Source organism: Psittacula echo (assembly GCF_963264785.1).
Source record: "Psittacula echo genome assembly, chromosome: 2".
In the NCBI taxonomy this organism is placed as follows: domain Eukaryota; kingdom Metazoa; phylum Chordata; class Aves; order Psittaciformes; family Psittacidae; genus Psittacula; species Psittacula echo.
The window spans coordinates 108,919,909-108,941,319 of NC_137737.1; the positions used below are offsets into that span (position 1 = coordinate 108,919,909).

At 40.9% G+C, this 21,411-nt stretch overlaps 1 protein-coding gene across 1 annotated transcript; it reads left to right on the forward strand.

Annotated features, from left to right (window-relative positions):
* The first annotated feature begins 1,350 nt into the window (after window positions 1-1,350).
* On the forward strand, window positions 1,351-8,427 carry ZBTB14 (zinc finger and BTB domain containing 14). Its single transcript, XM_080611808.1, has 3 exons — window positions 1,351-1,429; window positions 4,390-4,470; window positions 4,913-8,427. Exons 2-3 carry the CDS (start codon window positions 4,468-4,470, stop codon window positions 6,254-6,256), a joined length of 1,347 nt encoding a protein of 448 aa, XP_080467934.1. The 5' UTR covers window positions 1,351-1,429; window positions 4,390-4,467; the 3' UTR covers window positions 6,257-8,427.
* The last annotated feature ends 12,984 nt before the right edge of the window (window positions 8,428-21,411 follow it).

Consider the following 21,411-nt stretch of genomic DNA (forward strand, 5'->3'; position numbering starts at 1 on the left):
TCCAGTTCAGGGACGTGGTGGAGGAGAAGACAAAGGCACCAGAGGTTCCCCTGGCTTTGGCAAGCAGGGCACAGCTGCACAGCCCCACAGAAAATGGCACAGATCTGCAGGTTATATCCAGGCACATTGTGAAGTTTCGGTTCAAGGATGTGGCCAAGATGAAGTCAAAGGCACCAGCTTCTACTGGCTTTGGTGAGCAGGCTCACACACAGAGCAGCACATACACAGGGCTCAGCACCTGCCCCGCAGCACCTCACAGCAACCGACACAGTTGTGCAGCTGGGATAGTCTGTGGCTATGGTGCAGGGAATTAGCCAGCAACCTGCAGAATAGCAGGCCATGACCCAGAGTTTAGATGCGTTGATGGCAGAAAGGATGCCTGCAGTAGTTGAGCGCTCGTAGTCTCCTGAGTGCTCCACAGCCCCAGGGACTGTCCAGCACAGCCGTTGTCTCCCTGGCAATACATGAGGATGAAGCGGTAGCTTCACTGCCCCAGATCCCTGGAGTACAGGCTGGACCACCACACGTTGCCCCAGGGGCACATGGCGAAGGAAACGCAGCTGCTCTTCCCTTAGATCTGGCCACCTGACCACAAACCTGTACCCCAGCGCAGCTCTCGCACCGAGCCGGGGCCGCCGCCAACTGCATTTTAACCCCCCCTCCCGCCCCGCCCTGCGGGCCCCCAACGGTCCTCTCAGAGCCGCGGCGGTGGCGCTGCGGGCGCGAGCTCCGAGCGCTCCACACCGCCACCGCGAGCGAGCGAGCGAGCGAGCGAGCGCCGCCTCCTGCCCGCCCGGCGCGCGGCCCCGCCCCTCCCAGCGCCGTTCCCTCCCAGCTCGCTCCCCGCGTCTCGGCCGAGCCCGCGCCGCGCGCCGCCAAAAGGGAGGGCGGGGGGGTGGAAAGAGGAGGGGACCGTCGCCGCCGGTCTCGCACACGCGAGCGCAGGCGCGGCTGGAACATATTCCCCAGCTCTCCCGTTCGGCGAGGGCAGCCCGTAGGCCCTACGGCGCCGGCTCCAGCTCTCCTTCTTCCGCCCAGCCGCTGCCGCTGCGGCGCTGTCCCGCCGAGAAGGGCGATGGAGCGGGAGCGGACCCCTATCTCCCCACCGCCCCCGCCTCCCTCACACTCCCCGGCGAAGGCGCGCCCTACCCGCACCGCGCATGCACGTACCTCCGCCCCCGGCGCGCGCGCGCGCACTGGGCGCTCGTGCAGGAGGCGGCGGTGACGATCGGAGAGACGCGCGCGGACGCCCCCTCCCCCCCCCCCCGGCTCCCCCTCCCCAAATTCCCCCCCTCCTCCCTCCCTCCATCCTTCCCTCCCTTCCTTTTCCCCCCTTATCCCCGGCCCCCTCCCGCGCGGTGGCGGCAGCGGCACCGGCAGCCCCCCGCGCTCCCCGGGAAGTGCGGGTCCGCGCGCGCGCGGGCGGCAGGTAAGCGCGAGCCCTCTCCCTATTCCTCCAACCCCTCATTCCTCCCCTCACGCCCAGCTGCAGGACCGCCGTTGCTGTTCGCGCGCGCGCGCACCCCCTCACCCTCGCGCGCGCCACCCTCCCAGACCCCGCGCTCTGCCGCCGCCGCCGCCTCCATCAGCCCCATTAAAGCTGGCGCTGGGTGAGATGGAGGCGCCGCGGGCGCGCCCGCCGCCGCCGCCTGCAGCAGCCCGGGGCACGTCGCGCGCCTGCCTCCAGCGCGCGCGCGCGGTGGGTGGGTGGGGGGGGGGGGGAGAGCGAGGAGGAGGACAAGTCCAGCGATGGGTGCGCACGTTGGGGCGCGCGCTCCCCGCGCGGCGGCCGCAACAAAGGGGCGCGCGGCCGGGGCCTGTCGGCGGCGCGGGCGCCGTGCGAGAACCGTTGGGGAGGGGAGGGGAGGGAGGGGGAAGGAGTGAGGGAGGTGAAGGCGCCGGCCCCGCGCATCCCGTGAGGCGGCGCGGCTCAGGGCGGGGGTAGCGCCGGGCTCGCTCTGGAGAGGGGCCGCCTGCTGCTCGCGGGCGCCCCCGGCGACGGTCCGGGAGCGCGGACACCGCCTCCCTGCCGCAGGGCCGCGCCCGACCCCGGCGGTAGCGGCGCGGGTTCTCGTGGCGGCGGCGGCGAGCGGGCCGCGGAGGCCCGGCTGGGGCTGGGCTGCGCCCTGCCGGGAGCTCGCCTGCGCCGCGTCCTCGCTGGCGGGTGCATGAAAGGAGCGTGCGCCTGACTGCCTCTGCGGGCAGAGGCATGGCGGTAAGCGCCGCGCCAGCGCGCCTCCGGAGCCGGGAGAGCTGCCGGGGTGAGGCACCGAGCGTGTCTCAGGCGGCAGCGGCAGGAGCTGCCAAAACAATTATACAGGGTATATAGGAAAATACAGGACGTATTTTCCCCGTTCCTGCGGTGGTAACGGTAGTGTATAAAGTGTGTGTGCAGGAATAATTAGAATCGCCCCATGGAATAAGTAACCTAGTGGCAATGGGAGTTTCCCCCTGGCTTCAGTCGGTGGTGGAGGTACTTGGTCAAGTGCCTGCCGTAGTCTTCTCGCAGAGTAGTAGCTCTTTCTCGCTCCAATTACACGCCCCTCTCTACTCTGTAACTCTGTTTTCAGCCAATTACTACATCTATATCGTTCTGGTTTAAGAAGTCTCAGTAGAATCGCAGCAAAATTACATATTGTTTAACAAAACAGGGTGGGATTGCTGCTAGATTATCAACAGTGACTTTTGGCTGTTTGCTTAAAAAGAAAGTAGCATTTTTCCCACCTTGCAAAGAATTCTATAAACAGACACTGTTGAAATAGTTTTGCCCTGCTGGCTTTGGTGCTGGATCGGTGCATTTTCCTGGGACAGTAGACACAGACAGCCAAGAAGAATGCACACAGTGTTTTTTGGGTTTGCTTTTCTTTGTGTATTTCAAATATTTGCATATTTGGCTATCTTAACATATTACTGTTTAGGACTAAGAAAAGAATTTTGACTTTCCTTAGATTTTTTTTTTTGTAGCCAGTGCACTATATGCTGAGATGCGAAGGCATTTTTAGGGAGCCAAGTGTTCCCATACCATGTTAAACACCCAGTGCTATGAGTGGAAGTTGCATGCCTGTCATCTACTTCCATTTTGTATATGGGCAAGGAAAGATTAGACTTCAGTAAAGGAGTTCCCAATAGCTCTGTGTTAGGTGATAGAGGGTTTCTTCTCAACCACATATTAAGTTTCTCTCCTCTCTGCTGCATTTCCTGCTTCTGTCACAGTTAGATGCCTGTGGGAGATTGGGATTGAATAATTTCAATTACGTGTTTTGTGTTATCCTTTTGCTGTTTAAGCATCTCCATTGTGCGCTTGCAGCCCAGCAGGCAAATCATATAGTGGGGCGCACCCCTCTGGATGCGACCCTCAGCAGGTTGAAGGAGGTTATTCTGCACCTCTACTCTGCTCTGGCAAGATCACACCTGGACTACTGCATCCAGCTATGGAGTCCTGAGTGCAGGAAAGATATGGACCTGTTAGAGAGAGGGTCCAGAGGAAGGCCATAAAAATGATCAGAGGGATGGAACGCCTCTCCTGTGAGGAAAGGCTGAGAGAGTTTGGGTTTGGAGAAAAGAAGACTCCAGGGAGATCATATTCCTGCCTTTCAGTACTTAAAAGGGGCCTTTAAGAAAGATGGAAGAGGCTTTTTAGCAGGGCCTGTTACAACAGGACGAGGGATAATGGTTTTAAACTAAAAGAGGGGAGATTCAGGCTGGATGTGAGGAGTAAAGTTTTTTACAATGAGGATGAAACAGGTTGACCAAGGAGGTGGTGGATTCCTCATCCCTGGAGACGTTCAAGGCCAGGCTGGATGTGGTTCTAGGCAACCTGATCTAGTTGAAGGTGTCCCTGCCCATTGCAGGGGGGTTAGACTAGATGGCCTTTGAAGGTCCCTTCCTACCCAAACTATTCTATGGTTGTAGGATTGTTTGGAGATCTGGTATCTTTGGTGTCTTTTTCCCTGGTCCTGGAATGCACCCCCATCCACAGCCCTGTCTGCTGTCCTTTAGGGTGCTTGGTCTGCTTGCCAGGCCCTCCGCTAAGCCAGCTCAGCCCACTGGTTCAGCAGAAGACTCACCACCTTCTTGATGGGTTGGTTAATGGGTTAGCTGTGGTGATTCCTGTAGAGGATCTTTTCAGACTTTTAGATGTAGTGCAAAGTAAGTAGCAGGGATGTGGAGTCAGGGAAGTAAAGTAGTCAGAGGCAAGTAAACATATGGCTTATGACCACAGCACTTTCAGATCAATTTATGCAGTTGTCTCTAGAACCTCTCAGAATAACTGGGTATTTTAACAGTGCATTTTGTATAATTTAAAATAATTGGAAATGCCATGTTTTAAACCATTTTTTGAATAGATTTTATAATTGCTTAAAATGTTATTATCTTCCTGTCTTTCAGGCTGAAGGTGGCCCATTTTGAGAGTTAATCTGCCAAATATTTAATAATCATTTGTTCAGAAAATTTCCCGCATTGTTCATGGTAAGGCCTGTGTTTGTTATTTCACATTTTGTTTGTTATGCTGATACATTTAGAGTATTTCTTATACCTTGTTTTAGTATTAGCAATTCCTTTAGCTCTAAAAATGACTTCTGCTGCAGATGGGAATTGCAACTTCACAGAGAAAATTTACAATTTTGGGTAACTGAATCAATAAATACTTGAAACAAGTAATTTATTCATACAAAAAATGTCCTTTATAGATCACTGTAAAGTGTCTAACCTCGAAAAAGATCTGTATTTATTCACAATTTTACAAGAAGTTTGAGAGTAATGCTTTTATCATCTGAAAGGCTTTTTCTGGTTATATTGAGGAAAAAAAAATATTTGGAAATTCTTTTAGTGTGTAAATGACCGTCTTTGGGGATTTTATGACCTTGACTACTCTATAAAAATTACAAAACTTTCCTTTGTCATTTTACAGGAGTTTTTCATCAGTATGTCTGAAACCATTAAATATAATGACGATGATCACAAAACTGTGTTCCTGAAAACATTAAATGAACAACGTTTGGAAGGAGAATTTTGTGACATAGCTATCGTGGTTGAAGATGTTAAATTCCGAGCACACAGGTGCGTGCTTGCTGCCTGCAGTACCTACTTCAAAAAGCTTTTCAAAAAACTGGAAGTTGACAGTTCGTCAGTAATAGAAATAGATTTTCTTCGTTCTGACATTTTTGAGGAAGTTCTCAATTACATGTATACTGCAAAGATTTCTGTTAAGAAGGAGGATGTAAATTTGATGATGTCTTCAGGCCAGATTCTTGGTATTCGATTTCTGGATAAACTCTGCTCTCAAAAACGTGATGTATCTAGTCCTGAAGAGAACACGCAGTCCAAGACCAAGTACTGTCTAAAAATTAACCGTCCTATGGGGGAGCCTAACGATACTCAAGATGATGAGGTGGAAGAAATTGGAGATCATGATGACAGTCCTTCAGATGTGACAGTGGAAGGAACTCCCCCAAGTCAGGAAGATGGAAAATCACCTACCACTACCCTAAGAGTGCAAGAGGCAATCCTGAAAGAGTTGGGAAGCGAAGAGGTTCGAAAAGTCAACTGCTATGGCCAAGAAGTAGAGCCCATGGAAACAACCGAATCAAAAGACTTGGGTTCTCAGACCCCTCAGGCTTTGACATTTAATGATGGCATAAGCGAAGTAAAAGATGAACAGACACCAGGCTGGACCACAGCAGCTGGAGATATGAAGTTTGAGTATTTGCTTTACGGTCACAGGGAACACATTGTATGTCAAGCCTGTGGTAAGACCTTTTCTGATGAAGCACGATTGAGAAAACATGAAAAGCTACACACTGCTGATAGACCATTTGTTTGTGAAATGTGTACGAAGGGCTTTACCACACAAGCTCATTTGAAGGAGCACCTGAAAATACACACTGGTTACAAGCCTTACAGTTGTGAAGTATGTGGAAAGTCGTTTATTCGTGCACCAGATTTAAAAAAGCACGAAAGAGTTCACAGTAATGAGAGGCCATTTGCATGCCATATGTGTGATAAAGCTTTCAAGCACAAGTCCCACCTCAAAGACCATGAAAGAAGACATCGAGGAGAGAAACCTTTTGTCTGCAGTTCGTGCACTAAAGCATTTGCTAAAGCATCTGATCTAAAAAGGCATGAAAACAACATGCACAGTGAAAGAAAACAAGTTACGACAGCCAATTCCATCCAGAGTGAAACGGAACAGTTACAGGCAGCAGCTATGGCTGCTGAAGCAGAGCAGCAGTTAGAAACTATAGCTTGCAGTTAAAAGCTAAAGCAGAAACTGTATCAGAAATAATATAAGAAATTCAATTGGACAAAATCTATTGTTGGTATACATTTAGACTGAGAATTATCTTTTCAAGAAAACATATTTTTAGAGGATTTGAATGCTACATAGTAACAAATAGCGTTGCTTGGTTAGGCATTTTAAAACATTTCAGAGATGGGTATTCTTAGAATATGAAGTATTTTGCTGTCATTAGCAGTATAATGCACTAATACCTGATTTAATTTGAGAATAAGATCAAGTTCTCTATAAAACAGGGATCATCACTGGCTGATGTTTTGTTTCATCCAGTATGGAATACTGCGTACGATGTAGACATCGAAATCAGTGAGTTATGTTTGAAAATGCTGACATCTCAGAAAATAACAGACATGGAAAGAAAATACTTGATTTACATAATTGTGAAGGTGTTATACCTACAGTTTTTGAGAAACAGACATTTATTCCCTAAGCTTTTTAATTCCTCCTTTTTTCACCTAATGTAGGTGCTATGGGTTGGTACAACAGAGTGTAAGGGGGGATAGTGGTCAAAATTAAATTGCTTCTTATTCCATTCCCTCCGATATCCTCTTACTGTAATCAGGGTGTCAAGTTTAATGAAATACTTGCTTTCCTGAAGAAAATGCATTGTTCAGTGGTCCCAGCTAGCAAAGCAGAAGGGTCACAACGTTCACCAGTGTTACCTGTGGGGAAAGAGTCTGCCTCATTTGTTCCTGTTCTCACTCTTATGCAGGTCCCCTGAGGTGGGACAGAGCCACAAGGCAGAAAGGGTGCAGCATGGTGGAGGAGACATGTTCCTTACCTGGATCCAGTAGAAATTAGTTAAAGCTAATACAACCTGAGGCTGTAGTTTTTATTATGCAGCTTTCCATTCACCTAACCTGGCACCACAGTTAAGGTAAAGGAGTGTTTCTGACAGCAGAGGAGGACTAGCTGTACTGGTGAGTGACAGGGTATCACTGCCAGACCTCCGGAGCTGCAGAGCACAGCCATGGGTGATTGCATACCTGCCCACAGTGCTCAACTCAGCATATGTGTCATAGCTGGTCACACCAGCTAATAGGTCCTGTTTGAATTTAAAAACTCCTGCCTTCCAACACAATAGCTTTCAGCAAGAAGGAGGCTTCAGTGAGAGACTTCAGTCTTAATTGACCCAGAGACAGTGTTCAGTAATACCTGTTACATACAGTTGCCTGATTTTTGTTGGTTTTTTGTTTTGTTTTGTTTTGTTTTCCTAGACAGGCTAGGTAGATGCCGCCAGTTTAACTGCTAACTCACAGGTTCAACGAAGTAAGTGGTCTTTGGATTGCATTCTTCCACGTGTAGTCAACAAAAGAAGACCCAGTAACAGTCATAATGTAATCCAAAGGGATATGGAGCCTTTGTTTTAAATTTGTAAATACTACAGCAGTTGTCAAAGCTTCATTTGAAGTTGGAATGGGCAAAAACCTACACTCTTAGGCATGTGGCTGGGTAACATCAGTTACTTGCAATACCTATAGCATACGAAAGTGTTAGACCAGTTTCTGGTAAGTTGCCATGTGGTAGATCACATCTTGCTTTTCTAACTTGAAATCAAAAATAGTGTTTTTGGAACTGTTCTGTGGAACTTTGATTATTGGGGTTTTTTTTTTGTTTGGTTGGCTTTTTTTACAGCTTCATTTTATTCATGTACTCATCAGGTTAAGCAGTTATCTTAAAATGCCAATAATTGTTTGAAAGCTGGTCTGTAAATAAAACACGAACATAATATTTTAGAAAATGTAAACTTTGGACCTTTACCAATATATTTTTTTAAAATGTTGCTTCATTTTACATTCGGTAATTAGTTTGTAAACAAACTATACATTTTGTATCTGTGCAACATCAGAGGATGTGTATTCATTGCATTTTATTGGTTCTCTTGAGGAACATGATAAATGACCATTGTTAAAATGTTTTACTGTATATTATCATAGATACAAAGATAGTAGGTCCAAAATGGGATCTACTTTCTTTTTCTAAATATATTTGTCTTGCTATGTTTTCTTACATAAAATTGTTTGCCTATTTTTTTTATATATAGATGATAAAATTGGGGTTGATAAGACTGTGCAGAAGAGATCTGTTGAGATAAGTGTTCAAAAGTGTAAAAGATGAAGAAATCTAAATTTCCTCTAGGTCTTCCATGAAAATTGCAAGAAGTAATGAGCTGAAATTGCAGCAGGGAACATTTACATGAGAAAAAAAAATCCAACCTTAAAGGGTTGAATCATGAATTATTAGAACAGAATGCCTGGGAGCGTGCCTGAGACAGAGGATGTGATTCTGTCCAATTAATGGGTATTTTGCTGTTGACTCTGTTGGGGCCAGATTAGGCTAATATTCCTAACAGGGTTTCCAACAGCAGGCAAATAGCTAATTAGTGTACGTGCAGGAATGACAGAATGCTTTAAAAGCATAGATGGCTACAGTAACATTAGATACCAATTACTTGTTTTTCTCAGAGTTAAGTAGCAAAAATATCACACATGGAATTAGTCCTGAACATAAACTTTTCTGTCTATGGTTTGTGAAGTCAGAGGCAGTTGTGTCTTTCATATATATTGATAGCAAAAAATCAGTTACTCTTTCTGACTTATACCAAACATCTGTCCATGTTACAATGGTGACGAAGTGGCTTCAGTGTGTTGGCATTAAGAATACAAATAAGTGTTTGTGTGGCCAGAGCTTACATGTTGATAATGCAGCAACATGTTGGTTGATGTGAAATGAGGTTCTTGTGGTGGTGCAAGTGGGTCTATACAGTCAACACTAAGTGAGATGCAAAACCAAAGCCGCCTCAACTGCAAAAAGACCTAAACACTAAAGAAGTATAACCGTTTAGTTAAAAGGCTTTGTGCTTTAAAAGACTAAATAACTTAGAGTGGAAAGAAATACTTGAAATAAGAGCTTTGCGATTCTGTGATTTTAACCATGTGTTCCTAAAAATAGTGTGTGTGTGTGGGGGGGTTGCATCTGATTCATTTCTGATTCAAATTGTGCTACTGGTTATTTGGCACAGCTCAGTTTGAAAACTGTAGAAGTTCAGGTAAGAATACCTTCCAGCTCTTTTGCACTCCCCACCCCTTCTTCTATACATTCTTCTTTATTAATATTTAAACAAGCATTAGAAGATGAAGCAATTCACAGTGTAGTACTTGTGTTTTAATTTTTCTGCTTTAATCTTTTAAAAAGAGATCAGAATTTTAAAGGTTGTTGTGTGAGAGAAAATGGCTCATGCTGAATTCAGTAGCAAAGTTTTGAGGAGTTCAGCTTCTGTTTGTTCATGTAAGCTACAGAATACTAATTACACCTCAAAATCTTGCCATTTAAGTACCCAAAGCAGAGTTCTTTTGAAGATCAGGCCCCGGTTTTTTAATCTAGCGATTGCCTTCTTGACTCCAGTGAGTAAGGATATTTAAATTAATAGAGTTGGAGTTTGGTGAGGTACAGAATAAAATATCAGATGAGATCAGAAAGTCTGCCCTAAGCTTAGAGTGTATTTTTAGGGACAGATTATCTATTAGTAAGTCTTTTATCATTTTAGACACCAATCTCTTTTACAGAAGAGACAAAGCATTTTGAAACAAAGTACATACACTGCTGACAATGTACCACTTTTAGAATGTAAACATTTACAGATCTGTGCAGAATAGGATAGTTCTTCTTAGAAGGTAAAGACAGACCTAAGGAATTTCATCTTTTTTGGATAGTTTTTCTGTAGATCACAGTACTATTCTCAATCAGGCACAAATGTGCAAGTTTCATTAAAAATTCCATTACAGCAGCTGGTCTGTCATTTGTCTCCATCTAGATCTAGAACAATTATAACAACATTCGTTTTGAAACAGATAAAGGATTTCCATGAATAGATTTGTTAAATAAGTGTCATAATAATCAAGACATCTCAGGAATTATTTTTAAATGTAATACAGGAAATCTGAAATAATCACAGAGCTAAAAATAGTGATTTATACAATATTGATACATTTTTCAATGTATTTCTCTCCACTGTTCTTTTATATAGATTTTTATTGGGGCTTTTTTGCAGGCCCTGCTTCTTTAGATGTTTATAGAACTCTGAATCTTGATGAGCTTAAGCAGTTCCAATAAGACCAGCACTAGAGCTCTTTAAAATAAAAATAGACTTTTGGTGTCTTACTGTTTGGTTTTGATTTGATTTTTTTTTTTGGTTGGCTGGTTGGTTGGTTTTTATTTGTTTGGCCTTTTTAATAATCTGCAGCTAAGCACCTAGATTTTTATAAATAAACTTGAAAAAACTTGTAGACCATTTGAATAAAGTTGTACTTTATCTTACCCGCTCAGTATACGAATATCAAAAAGCATGGCAAATGTAGAATTGCTGGATATCTGTATCTCACATTCTTTCCAAGATATACTTTATTTTAAAATCTGTAGTTCTTGAAAGAACACAAGTTTGTAAAACAAGTGGTACTAACAAGAAATTTATATTCTTACTGAAGGGAAATTCCAAAGATTTGGTTTATTTTTTTAATAATTCTGAGCCATTTTGAATAAGTATTTAAGACAGTAACTATATATTATGCATATAAATAGACTTAAAGCTGTCTTTTAAGGCAGCAATAAAGTGAATGGATATAATGCATTGAATATAGATAATCTTTATGGAATTACAAAATAATGAGTTATGAAAATTGACAATTTCAGCTTTTTCAACCAAAGCTTAAATGTACTCTTCTGAAAAACTTATTTTCTAATGCAAACTCATTCTGTTAAACAGAAAAAAAACCCAAACCATGCGTGCTTACATTTGTAGTGTTCTGACCTCCTCCCAATGGCTTGTGTGTACATTTGAGTAGTCTGCATTAGCAAGCAACTTAGATGAAATGTAGCTCAGTCTTTACAATATTTGAAAAGACAGAAATACTCTGAGTTTTCATTCTTTTCTAATGAAAATCCATTTTTTCAGGGTCAAGGGTACCACAAGCAGTGCTTACAAGAGCAAACCACTGCAGTGGCATCGCAGATTGTGCAGAGAAGAAGTATGATTGAACTCCACTGGGAGATCAAAACGTCGCTTTTTTCTACTCTAGAATTTGGAAATGGTACTAACACAAGATCCTATGTAACTTCAGGCTGCAGTTACTCTTCAAGGAAAGTTGTCAGTTATTTGCAGATGATTTATGTCTGCTTTGTACTAGTCATCAGCATAATAGGGGTTTACAGAGGAAAATTTTTCAGGGCTGTACTTTCAAAGAGTTGGTTCTATTTTGCTACTGCCAAATCTTGTTTTATATGTTTCTGTTGTGTTTAAGGTTGCATGGGCAAAGTCAGGGAGAAGAGTTGGGAGTAAAAGAAAGAATATACTGTGAAAAATGTTCTAAACATTGCTTTTATTAAACTTGAATACAAATTAAATTCAGATTTGTATTTAATATATTTAGGGTACCCTATATTTAAGAATGTGTTTTTCATTGCTTAAGAAGTTGGTAGTCTCAGATGATAATTTATTGATTTGTTTTCATTACTTTAATCTCCAGCATTTAGAATCGGTGTATAATTTATTTTTTTTCTGGGTATGAAAGCCATGAGTATCTGTTCATGTAGCTCTATTAGGCTAGAAATATCTAATTACACTGACTGTCTATATCTAAGCAACATTTAACACTTTTTTCTTTATACCCAGAGATACATATTTGCATCCTAAATAAGTGTATTATCATCCCCCCATTTCATGTTACAAAATAACTGAAGTTTTCATGAGATCTGCTTAGGACACTAAGGAATGTTTTCTCAGATGGCAATAGGATTTGATCTGATTACTTTGCAAAGATGAAAAGTGAATAGAAAGTGACTGATTCTGCATGGCAAGATGGTTTACAATTGAATCATGTTTATGTTTATTTCAAAACTTAAGCTTTGGCTTTTATTTGTCTCTGTTCTGCTCTAAAGCTTCTTTGGTGATAATACAGTCTCCTAAAGTAGAAAAGCAAAGTAGGCTTTGCATCATAAAACTTAATTCTCCTGAAAAGGTGAGTGTTGTTGCGTCTCCCCCTCTTTCCTGCTCACAAAGAAGTCTGGTGAACTTATTTCTGTGTTGATGCAAGTTATGTGATGAAGGTATTCAGGCAGGAGCAGGGATGAGGGTAAACAGGGAAGAGAAAGCAGCTGAACCTTCTTATTTCAGCTGAAATAATGAAATGAGTGACAGTTCACTTTGTCTTATATAGTCAACTCCTTAAAGTTTGTATTGTCTGCACAAATCTCATTCCTAAGTTATGTTCTTTTATTCTTGTTGAATTCTTTCTTTTTGAAGACTTTTCAAGGTGGAGAGGTTCAAGCAAAACTGAAAAGAATTTTACTTTCTCCAGGTAAAATTTACTATGCATAGAACTATGATAGAGCTAATATTCTGATTACTCATTAATATGCTGGATAGTGTCTTCTATTTTGTTAACAAAGTAATGACTGTCAGCTTAAATGCAGAGATGATCTCTTCTCGCTGTTCTTAGAGCACAGGAATAAGCTTAGCGCTCTTTAACTCAAACCTATTTGTCTACCTACCCTGGGTGATAACAAACAGAGAGAAGTAACGCACCAAAGCAGTAGGCTTTACCTCCAAGACACAGCTAAATCATGAGATGTTTCCCTGTTTAGAAGTTAATGGAAAAGTTAAATGAGATCAAAGGATCAGATCCATGGTGATTTAAGGCAACCAATGTTGTGGTTGCTGCAACTTATTGTCATTCTTTTGCAGGCAGTAGCACTCATGCAGTGTCTCTGGGAACCACTTCAGGGAGAGCTGAAGCACCTGAAAACTAATAACCGTTTTGAGTAATTTTTCCTTAACGTTCTTGTAGCCCCACATGATTGCCTCAGTGCTAGGGTCAGTGGAAGAGCAGGCCCAATTTAGATCAATTTTGGCTATTGTGGAGCTGCCTCCTAAAGCAGTGGCTTTCTGTTTTGCCTGTCATGGTAAAACTGCAAATTACTGCTAAAAGGGGCAATCCTGTTCTCTCCCCTTTTGCTGTTACGTTTTGCACCTGTTTCCTCTGTCTTGTTTGCTTCAAATTTAATGGCTTTTGTGGCTTTAGAAGCCAGTCAGGTGTGTTTCTATAACAGAGCAATTCAGTGCTTCAGTGAGTTAGTTTCAGGTTGACCTACCTTGTTGAACCAATTCGTTAGATTTGGTCCAAGGTAAGTGGCAGGAGTGCATAGCTAGAGTTAGGAGAATGAGTGGAGCAGGACTTGCCCAAATTTGGCATCACGTTAAATACACAGCAGTGAAACACAGCACTTGGTGCAAAGCATTTGTGAGAAGCAGTCAGGCAACACAAAAGACCAGATATAACTCTTTTGCAGCAACCACTGGTGGTAGACTTCTGGGATTTTGAAGAGGGATATGCGTGTGCTTCATTTCTGCTTTTTCAGGAAGACAGAATTTGGCATTTGAAGTTGCTTTTTTTCTTTCTTTTTATTGTTTAAATAAATCTGACACTGCCTCTCATCCACCAGTCCTACAAACCCTTGAATTGTGACAAATTGCTTAGGTTAAGGAGAAAAGAATAGTTAAAAAAGACAACAGGAACTTTATTCACTGAAGGACAAAACCCCAAAAGGATGGAAAATTGTATTTTTGCATTCTACGTAAATGTTTACAAGTATAAGAAGATATTCACTTCATAGTTATTTAGGTCTGGTTTGGATCACCTACTGTGTAAAACTCATCAATCTCTGTAGTTACTGAAAGTAAGATAAATCCCAAGTATAATGTATTTCATTAGGTGATGTCAGCAAGAGTGATTCATGTTAAGATTTTTTTTTTCTCCCTGCCTTTTTAGTTTAGACTTCTGTGGTAAACTCGAAGTTTTCAGAATGTTTGATTTTTATTTCCAGGTGTAAATATGGATTCATTTGAAGGCCTGAATATAAAAATCGTAGGTATTTTTACATTTCTATTTGGTACTTCAGAGTAAGAAGTTTTAAATGTAGTTCTTCAGTTGTGTATCTGAGGCTGCGGAAGGCATTCTTTGTCAAGAATTACCTTTTTTCAGTGAAAAGTTCTTCCCTGATATGAATTATGTTCTATGATATTTCTCACAGTTTTCTGTGCTTTAACAACATTTGAATATTTTCTTTTTACAGCTGTTTTTTTTTCTAATTTTACTAATTTATCCAGATTTTCCAGTGAGATTTAAAACAATCCTAGGCTTTTAAGTTGTAAAAATAGAGCTTAAACCATGATTTTTGAGACATAAACTTTGTCATACTGGTGTAAGGTTTCATTCTTTAACTTTTCAGCACTGTAAATGAAATACTGTACTGAAATAAATCAGAAACTCTTACTTGAAAATATGATGACTGCCATCATAAATAGAGGTATGTCAAACAGACATTTTTTAATTAAACACCCATTTTAAGAGCATTAGTAAATGTTTTCAATATGAAACATAGATTTAATTTTCCACTTCAGTAATTAGCTTTTCTTTCATTCAGTCGTATGACTCTTGTAACTCTCCCATTGTTCCAAGGACAGATTAAATGCAGTCAGAAGAGGGCCTTGACTTGATGGATGTGATAAATTCTGCTAAAGTATGGATATCCTATTATAGATACTTTTCAATTCGATACGGATGATGCTCTGTGAATCTTGCTAAACTAATTTAAGGTTTTGATATTCTGCTTTTAAAATCCTTTCCTTTGTGACAAAGTTAGTGTTTTTAAACACAATTTAAAATTCATATATTTATCTTATTTGTCAAAATGATTTAAATTTTAGCCATGTATGATGAAATCCCCATCCTTTTGACTATAGGACAAGTTAAGAAACCACATTGTGTATTTATTCTTTGTATTTTATATATTGGTGTAATTCAGTATAGTTTCCCATTCTTAGTTCTTGAAAAATTGAAACTGTTTAGTAACATGTTAAAATTACGATTTTGATATTTACGTTTCACATATCTTTGTTCTCTTCTTTGAGCTTTAAATTAAGCATGCAGTTTGATATTTAGGTTTTTTACATTTATCAGAATATTATAACTGAATTTATTGAGGACTTTCATGAAATAGTATTTTCTTGAAAGTTTGTAAATAATTGTAAGCTGACATTTTTTTCTCCTTAGCTCATTGGCTAGCAGTTTTGCCATGGGTCATAAATGCATCTTTACTTCTCTCCTTTAAAGTTCTTTGAAGACTTGAGCATATGCCTAACTTTATGACTTGTGTCAAGTTATATACACCAATAAGCTGTGGTATGATCAGGGTCTTCTTGTAGGAAAGAGAAAGACACATGCAAAAATACTCATTTTTAGTCTAACAAATGTGGTGGTGTGCTGGTAGAATAAAACATGTTTAAAGATGAATTTTATTTGTGGCAGACTTCCAACTTATCCTGAGTCATTAGCATGGTGCAGAATGGTATGACCTTATCCATGTCATGAGTCAGTGGTTGTTTGTGAGGTCCTTTAAGTCTTTTCCTATGTTTCACTGTGTCTCTGGTAGATACAGACTCATTAGTCAAGGACTTGACTGAATCCTTGCTGTATAAAAGAATTCCTGTGTGATCTAAAGGCTCTCAATTTTGGACTGTGACTCATATGTCTTGGTGAAGGGACTGACCGTCTACAGAGGTGTGGCAAGTGGGAGCAGCAATTACTTTGGCTCCACTGATTTTTGCACAGCTGTATAAGTACTAATGTTTTAGTTGAAACATTCAGTCTTGCATTTAAAGCTCTTAAATGTATCTAGATCTTTGTTTCTTATTGGTTGGCTTTTGCTTTGGGTTCAGCTTCTGCGTAGCTTTGACTCCCATCTATAATATAAAGATACCAAGTTACTTTTTATGGGACTGTTGAAAGATAACAAGTGAAAGGCATTCAGATATTGTGAGGGTGGTGATGTGATCAGCTAGAGAGGTTTCCTGGATCAAAGTGAGGCTTTTGAGATCTCTACATGCTGTGAGAAGTCCTGGGGTGGACTCATCTTTGTGATGCTTAAAAAGGCAAACCAAATAAAACCAAAACTGTACGGCTGTTTCTCCTAGACTCTATCTAAAATTTATCCATGTTTATACACTTCAGCCGTGGACTACTATGCAGTTTATCAGATTAGTTAAGAAAAATTCATAAACTATTGTATTCAAACTCTAATTGTGACATTAATCTAATGGTATTCACTTTTGCCTGTCTGGAAAGGTTGCATGTTCTTGCTGCTGGCTTTCAAGGTCTCACATCTTTTGCTGCTGGAATATGTGCATTGCTGTTTTTCTGGAGTACTCATAGAAGAGTAATCGGCTTTTCATTTACTTTTTTTTGAGAGAATGGTTTTTCTGCCCATTTTGATTTTTCTTTTTTCCCTTCTATGTTTATTTTTTGTATCTATCTGTTAGAGGCATATTAATCACAGAAGCATTAATTGTTCTAGTCTAAATATAGGACACTGAATATTTTGATCCCTGGTATACACATTGCCATTTGACAGTTCAGATATTCATCTAAATAATTTTAGATATTTCTTGCTGATGCTCAGTCACAATTATTTCCTCTAAAAAGTTTTCCTTGCAGTTTCAGATATAATGTATTGCGCCATGGCTGGTAAAGATTTTTATTGTTAAACTTAACTGTAAGATAGCCAGTGACTGTAACTGCTTTTTGAAGATCATTATGACAGTACCCAGTTTAGCAAAAGACATCAAGTAGTTCAAGCAGTTTCCTGATAACATTAATCTTCCCTCATAAAGAGCTAGGTTTGATTATTAATGTTGAGGTGTGTGAGGAAATTTAAAAAAAGTCTCAGAGCTAATTCATTCTCAGAGTTGAGGAGAAAGCTTTTTATGAAATGTAAAATTAGCATTTGATGTAAACATTTCTCTTCATATCTTTATTTTATTATAAAATATTCTCATTTATACTTAGGTGATCACTTCCAAATGATTCTTCCAGAAGTGTAAAATGTTACCTGTAAAATTTTAGCTGTATATTCTTGTTAACAAAACATGGCACATTATCAGGTAAAAACGGCTTTTTCCTTAAAATATGTTTACTAAGCTTCTGAATATATGTGACCAAATAATTGTTTTCAGCTCCTTTAGAATAAAGGGATTATGTCAGATGTAAAATCCTAGAATTACGACTAGCAACAGATGATTTAAAGTGACATCAGTCAACTTGATTTTTGTAACTGTCTAAAAATGTTAGGTAACTGTTAAAATGTTAAAGTTCCTAAAAAAAGTATCCTCTGAGTAAGTCGAGACATTAACAAATATCTTTGAAGATACACACTAGAAAACTTTTAAGTCTCCTGATTTTTACAGGAACTAGTAATTCCTCACTCAAACAGTAAAAAATTAAGCAATACAGGTGGGGAGTGTAGAATTACTTATAAAAATATATACACGTGTTTTTGTGAATAGTTTTATATTTTCTGTTTCATACAAGTTTCTGGTACATGTTTAAATGAGCAAGGCCAGGTATTGTATTTTAATGATATAACCTCATTTTTACCACTTCGCTTCATTCTTAATGTTTGGGTTTTGGGTTTTTTGTTTGTTTGTTTGTTTTTTAATAACAAGGCATAACTGATGTTGTTTTCCACTGATCTGAAGTTGAATGAGAATTATAATTAACACACTGTTTAGGTGGTTGTACTGCATTAATTGCACATTTTTTGAGATGACAGTTCATTACAGAATCCTTCCCTGTTCAATTATTTCAGTGATTTCTGTGCATTTGAACTTGTGACCAAATCTGAAATTCAGATATTAATTAAATGAAAAAAAAGAAGCCCAAGATGCTCTTTGATAACACTTTCTCCTCTGTCAGAAAACATTAACTGCTGGGAGCTTTTATTTTGAGCAAGAAAACTAAAATCCTTGAAATAACATGTGCCTGTTTAGAGTAATTTATTAGACGAAATACAGATAGCGGTTAAAGAAAGATGTTGCAGATGTTTTACAGGTTTCTTACAGACATTCAGATCACTAAATCATAGTTACTGTTTTGCAAATTTTTTTACAAGCTGCTCCACCCTCTCGAAACCCAGTCCTTTAGAAACATACATATCATTTGTATATAATAGGGATATATCAAATAGATAGATTATTTGAGAGAGAGAAATGGATTGACATCTTTGTTGCTTGAAGGCTGGATCTCCACTGAGCACATTAGTCAAGTATGTAGGTGCCATGTAACATCATAAAAAATACCACTGCAAGGTTTCCTACAGTCTTTCCAAATTATTTTTCAGTCCTGATTTTCTAAAATTCTACAGTCTCCTTCACCTTTTTCTTAAGAATGCTGAATATTGCTGACTGTAATCTCTTCTATATTTTATGTGGGATACTTGTACTACAAATTCTTCTAATTTGGTGTGTAGGTATCCTCTTAATGCTCAGACTTCAGGTGAATGAGAATGGTGATAAAGGGAAGAAAGTTAGGATAAAGATTTTTGAATGTTCTTAGAAGGAGCGCCATTTCTGAGCAGCCAGAGGTGTAATGCTGGTTTATTCAGTTGCTTTTGAGAGAAGTGAAATTTATTTTCTGAGCTAAGAGAGAAAAAGGAAACAAATGGCAATAAAGAAGCTGAAATTTCTAAGGAGAATAAAGGGAATATACAGAAATCAGATACTAGAAATGGCATTCCCAAGGAGAAATCATGTAGTATTCCAACAAAAAAAAACCCAACAAACCAACCCCAAAACCAAAAAACAAACCTGTCACCAGATGATTAGTTTGACTATGATGGTTATGCCATTCTTGAGTCCTTGCTGAAGTACATGGGCAGAATTATTTAAGCAGGTCAGTGCTTTTCTGTATCTGTATTTTAAGAGAAAGGCCTTATTAGGAGACTTAAAATATTCCAGATTTAATTGGAGAATTCTCTGTGTGCAAAAACCTTGATTATGAAAAGAATGAAATAGGCTCTGTGGGTTATGAACATGTGATTGGAAAATGTATTGCACATTGCAAAAATTTACATCAAATATTAATGAGATTTTTTTAATCCACTTTAATTTGCACTGACAATCAGTATTTTTCTAAGTACCTCTTGCAGGTTAGGATTATACAGGACAGTTAGTTTCTCTAAATTTTGTCCCATCTGGCTGTTGTGCTTCTTGCTTCTGTTATAGAAGTTCAGGATTCACAGGAATTCTGAGCATGAGTTTTACAAATAAAAGCAAATTAAATGTGAAATATAGAATTTGGTGGAAAAATTTAAGTTCTGTCTTCTCCTGCTGCTTGCCCTCCACTTTTTTATTTTGTTCATAATTCGTAAATTTATTTACCTTTTGTCCCTGATGTCATCTTTTATATGCTGGAACATTCATGCTCCCTCTTAAATTCAAGTGCTTCTGTTCAGTACAGCTGGGTTAACGGGCCTGTGAAATCAGAGTAGAAATTCTTCAGCATTTGAACCTTTGAAAACTAAGATACTGTGACAAAGTCCGATGTCTCTGGAGCCTACTAACAGGGCTGTTAGCTTGTGGTGAAAGCAGCGCACCCCGAAATGTCAGTCAGCGGGAGTGGAGGATTGCTGCGAGTTAATTAGGAGCAATTCGCCGGTCTCCCTGCTGAGCAGATCGCTATTCCCTTTCTCTTCTTTGCCCTTCCCCTGATGCCGCTGCAGGACAACGAGTTGTGGCAGCGATGATTGCCTGAGAGTGCCCGTGTCGGTGCGGGCGGTGGAGGCGCGGGGCCGCGCTGCGCTCCGGCCCCCTCCCCGCCCCGCCGCAGTGTGGAGGGAGGGACCGCGGCCCGCAGCCGCCTCCCGCGCCGCGCCACGCCGGGCGCTGTCCGGGGTGTTGAGCCTTGCGGAGCTGTGCGCTGTCCGAGGTGCTGAGCCGTGCCGGACCGAGTGCTATCTGAGGTGCATTGCCGCGCCGCGCCCCGGCGGCACCATGGTGTTCGCTCCAGGTAAGGGCAGCCGCTTCCCGTGCCCGGGCAGGGGAGCCCCGTGGGAAAGGCCCGTCCTTGCCCGAGAGCTCCTTCGGGGCTGCGGGGAGGGAGTGACGGCTACACCCCAGCTGCCACTGAGCAGGGACAGGTGGTTTCAAAGAAGGTGACTTAGGTTAGGATGTGTTTAGCTGTGGAGTCAGAGGTTAAGAGGGTCACCCCTGTGGTTCCCATCAGGGACAGGAGCCTTCTGTACAAGTGTGCAGGGGACTGTGCACAAAGGGGTCAGAAAGTCATTGCATGGCCTTGTATGGACAGTGAGTACCCTCCAAGCACCAACACCAGTGGCTGCCAATGAGACAATCTCTGAAACTCATGGAAATACTTTACAAATTTCCATTCCTCCTTCCCCTCCACCTTCTCAAGTGTTTGAGTGGAAGAGAAGAGAAATTTTTTTTGGTACAGTTTTTACTGAAACAAAATTTACTGAAACAAAATTCAGCAGGAGCTCATGTCTAATGTAAGACCTCACTCTATAAGGTTGTAGAATCTGTGCTGTGTAGCATATATGTGCTACACCACAGAAGGCAGCTGCAGAGAATCTGTATTTGACTTGATACATTCTGCTTGGAATAGGCAGTTTGTTGTTCAGAAAGTGATGAGAGACCCAGTAGCCCCAGGATATAAATGTAAGTTGTGCATAATATCTTCTGTAGTGAAATGACTTGAAATTAACTTTGCTAAAGATATATAATTGTCAGTAAAAATAGTGGGTCAATAAAAAGGGAACCTAAAAGCTGCAACTTGGCAATGAGTAACTATTAATGCCTTTGTTTTGCAAAGCTAATGGAAGTTTTGTCTTCCTTTGAAATTCGATATACAATCTGTAGAGGGATAAGAATCCGAAATCTTTATACCTTTGTTAAAAAAAAAATGATCTTGAAGCTGACTTTGCTAACTCGACACAGTCTAAATCTGTCAGAAATTAATATCCTTTTTCAACAATCAAAAATTCATTTTGTCTCTTTAACAGCCCAGTTGCTGTCTAATTTGATACTTCCTTGTACATCATGTTCTGAAACTGAGACCAAGTTGTTTATCTTAATAGAACCAGCAGCTGGTTTTTGTCCTCCACCTTTCAGTATTAGTGGCTCTTTCCCGAATTCCTTCTATCTGACAGACTGTCACCATCAACTGTACTAATTTTTAAAATGCACTAAGGGACTGGAATATTGCAGG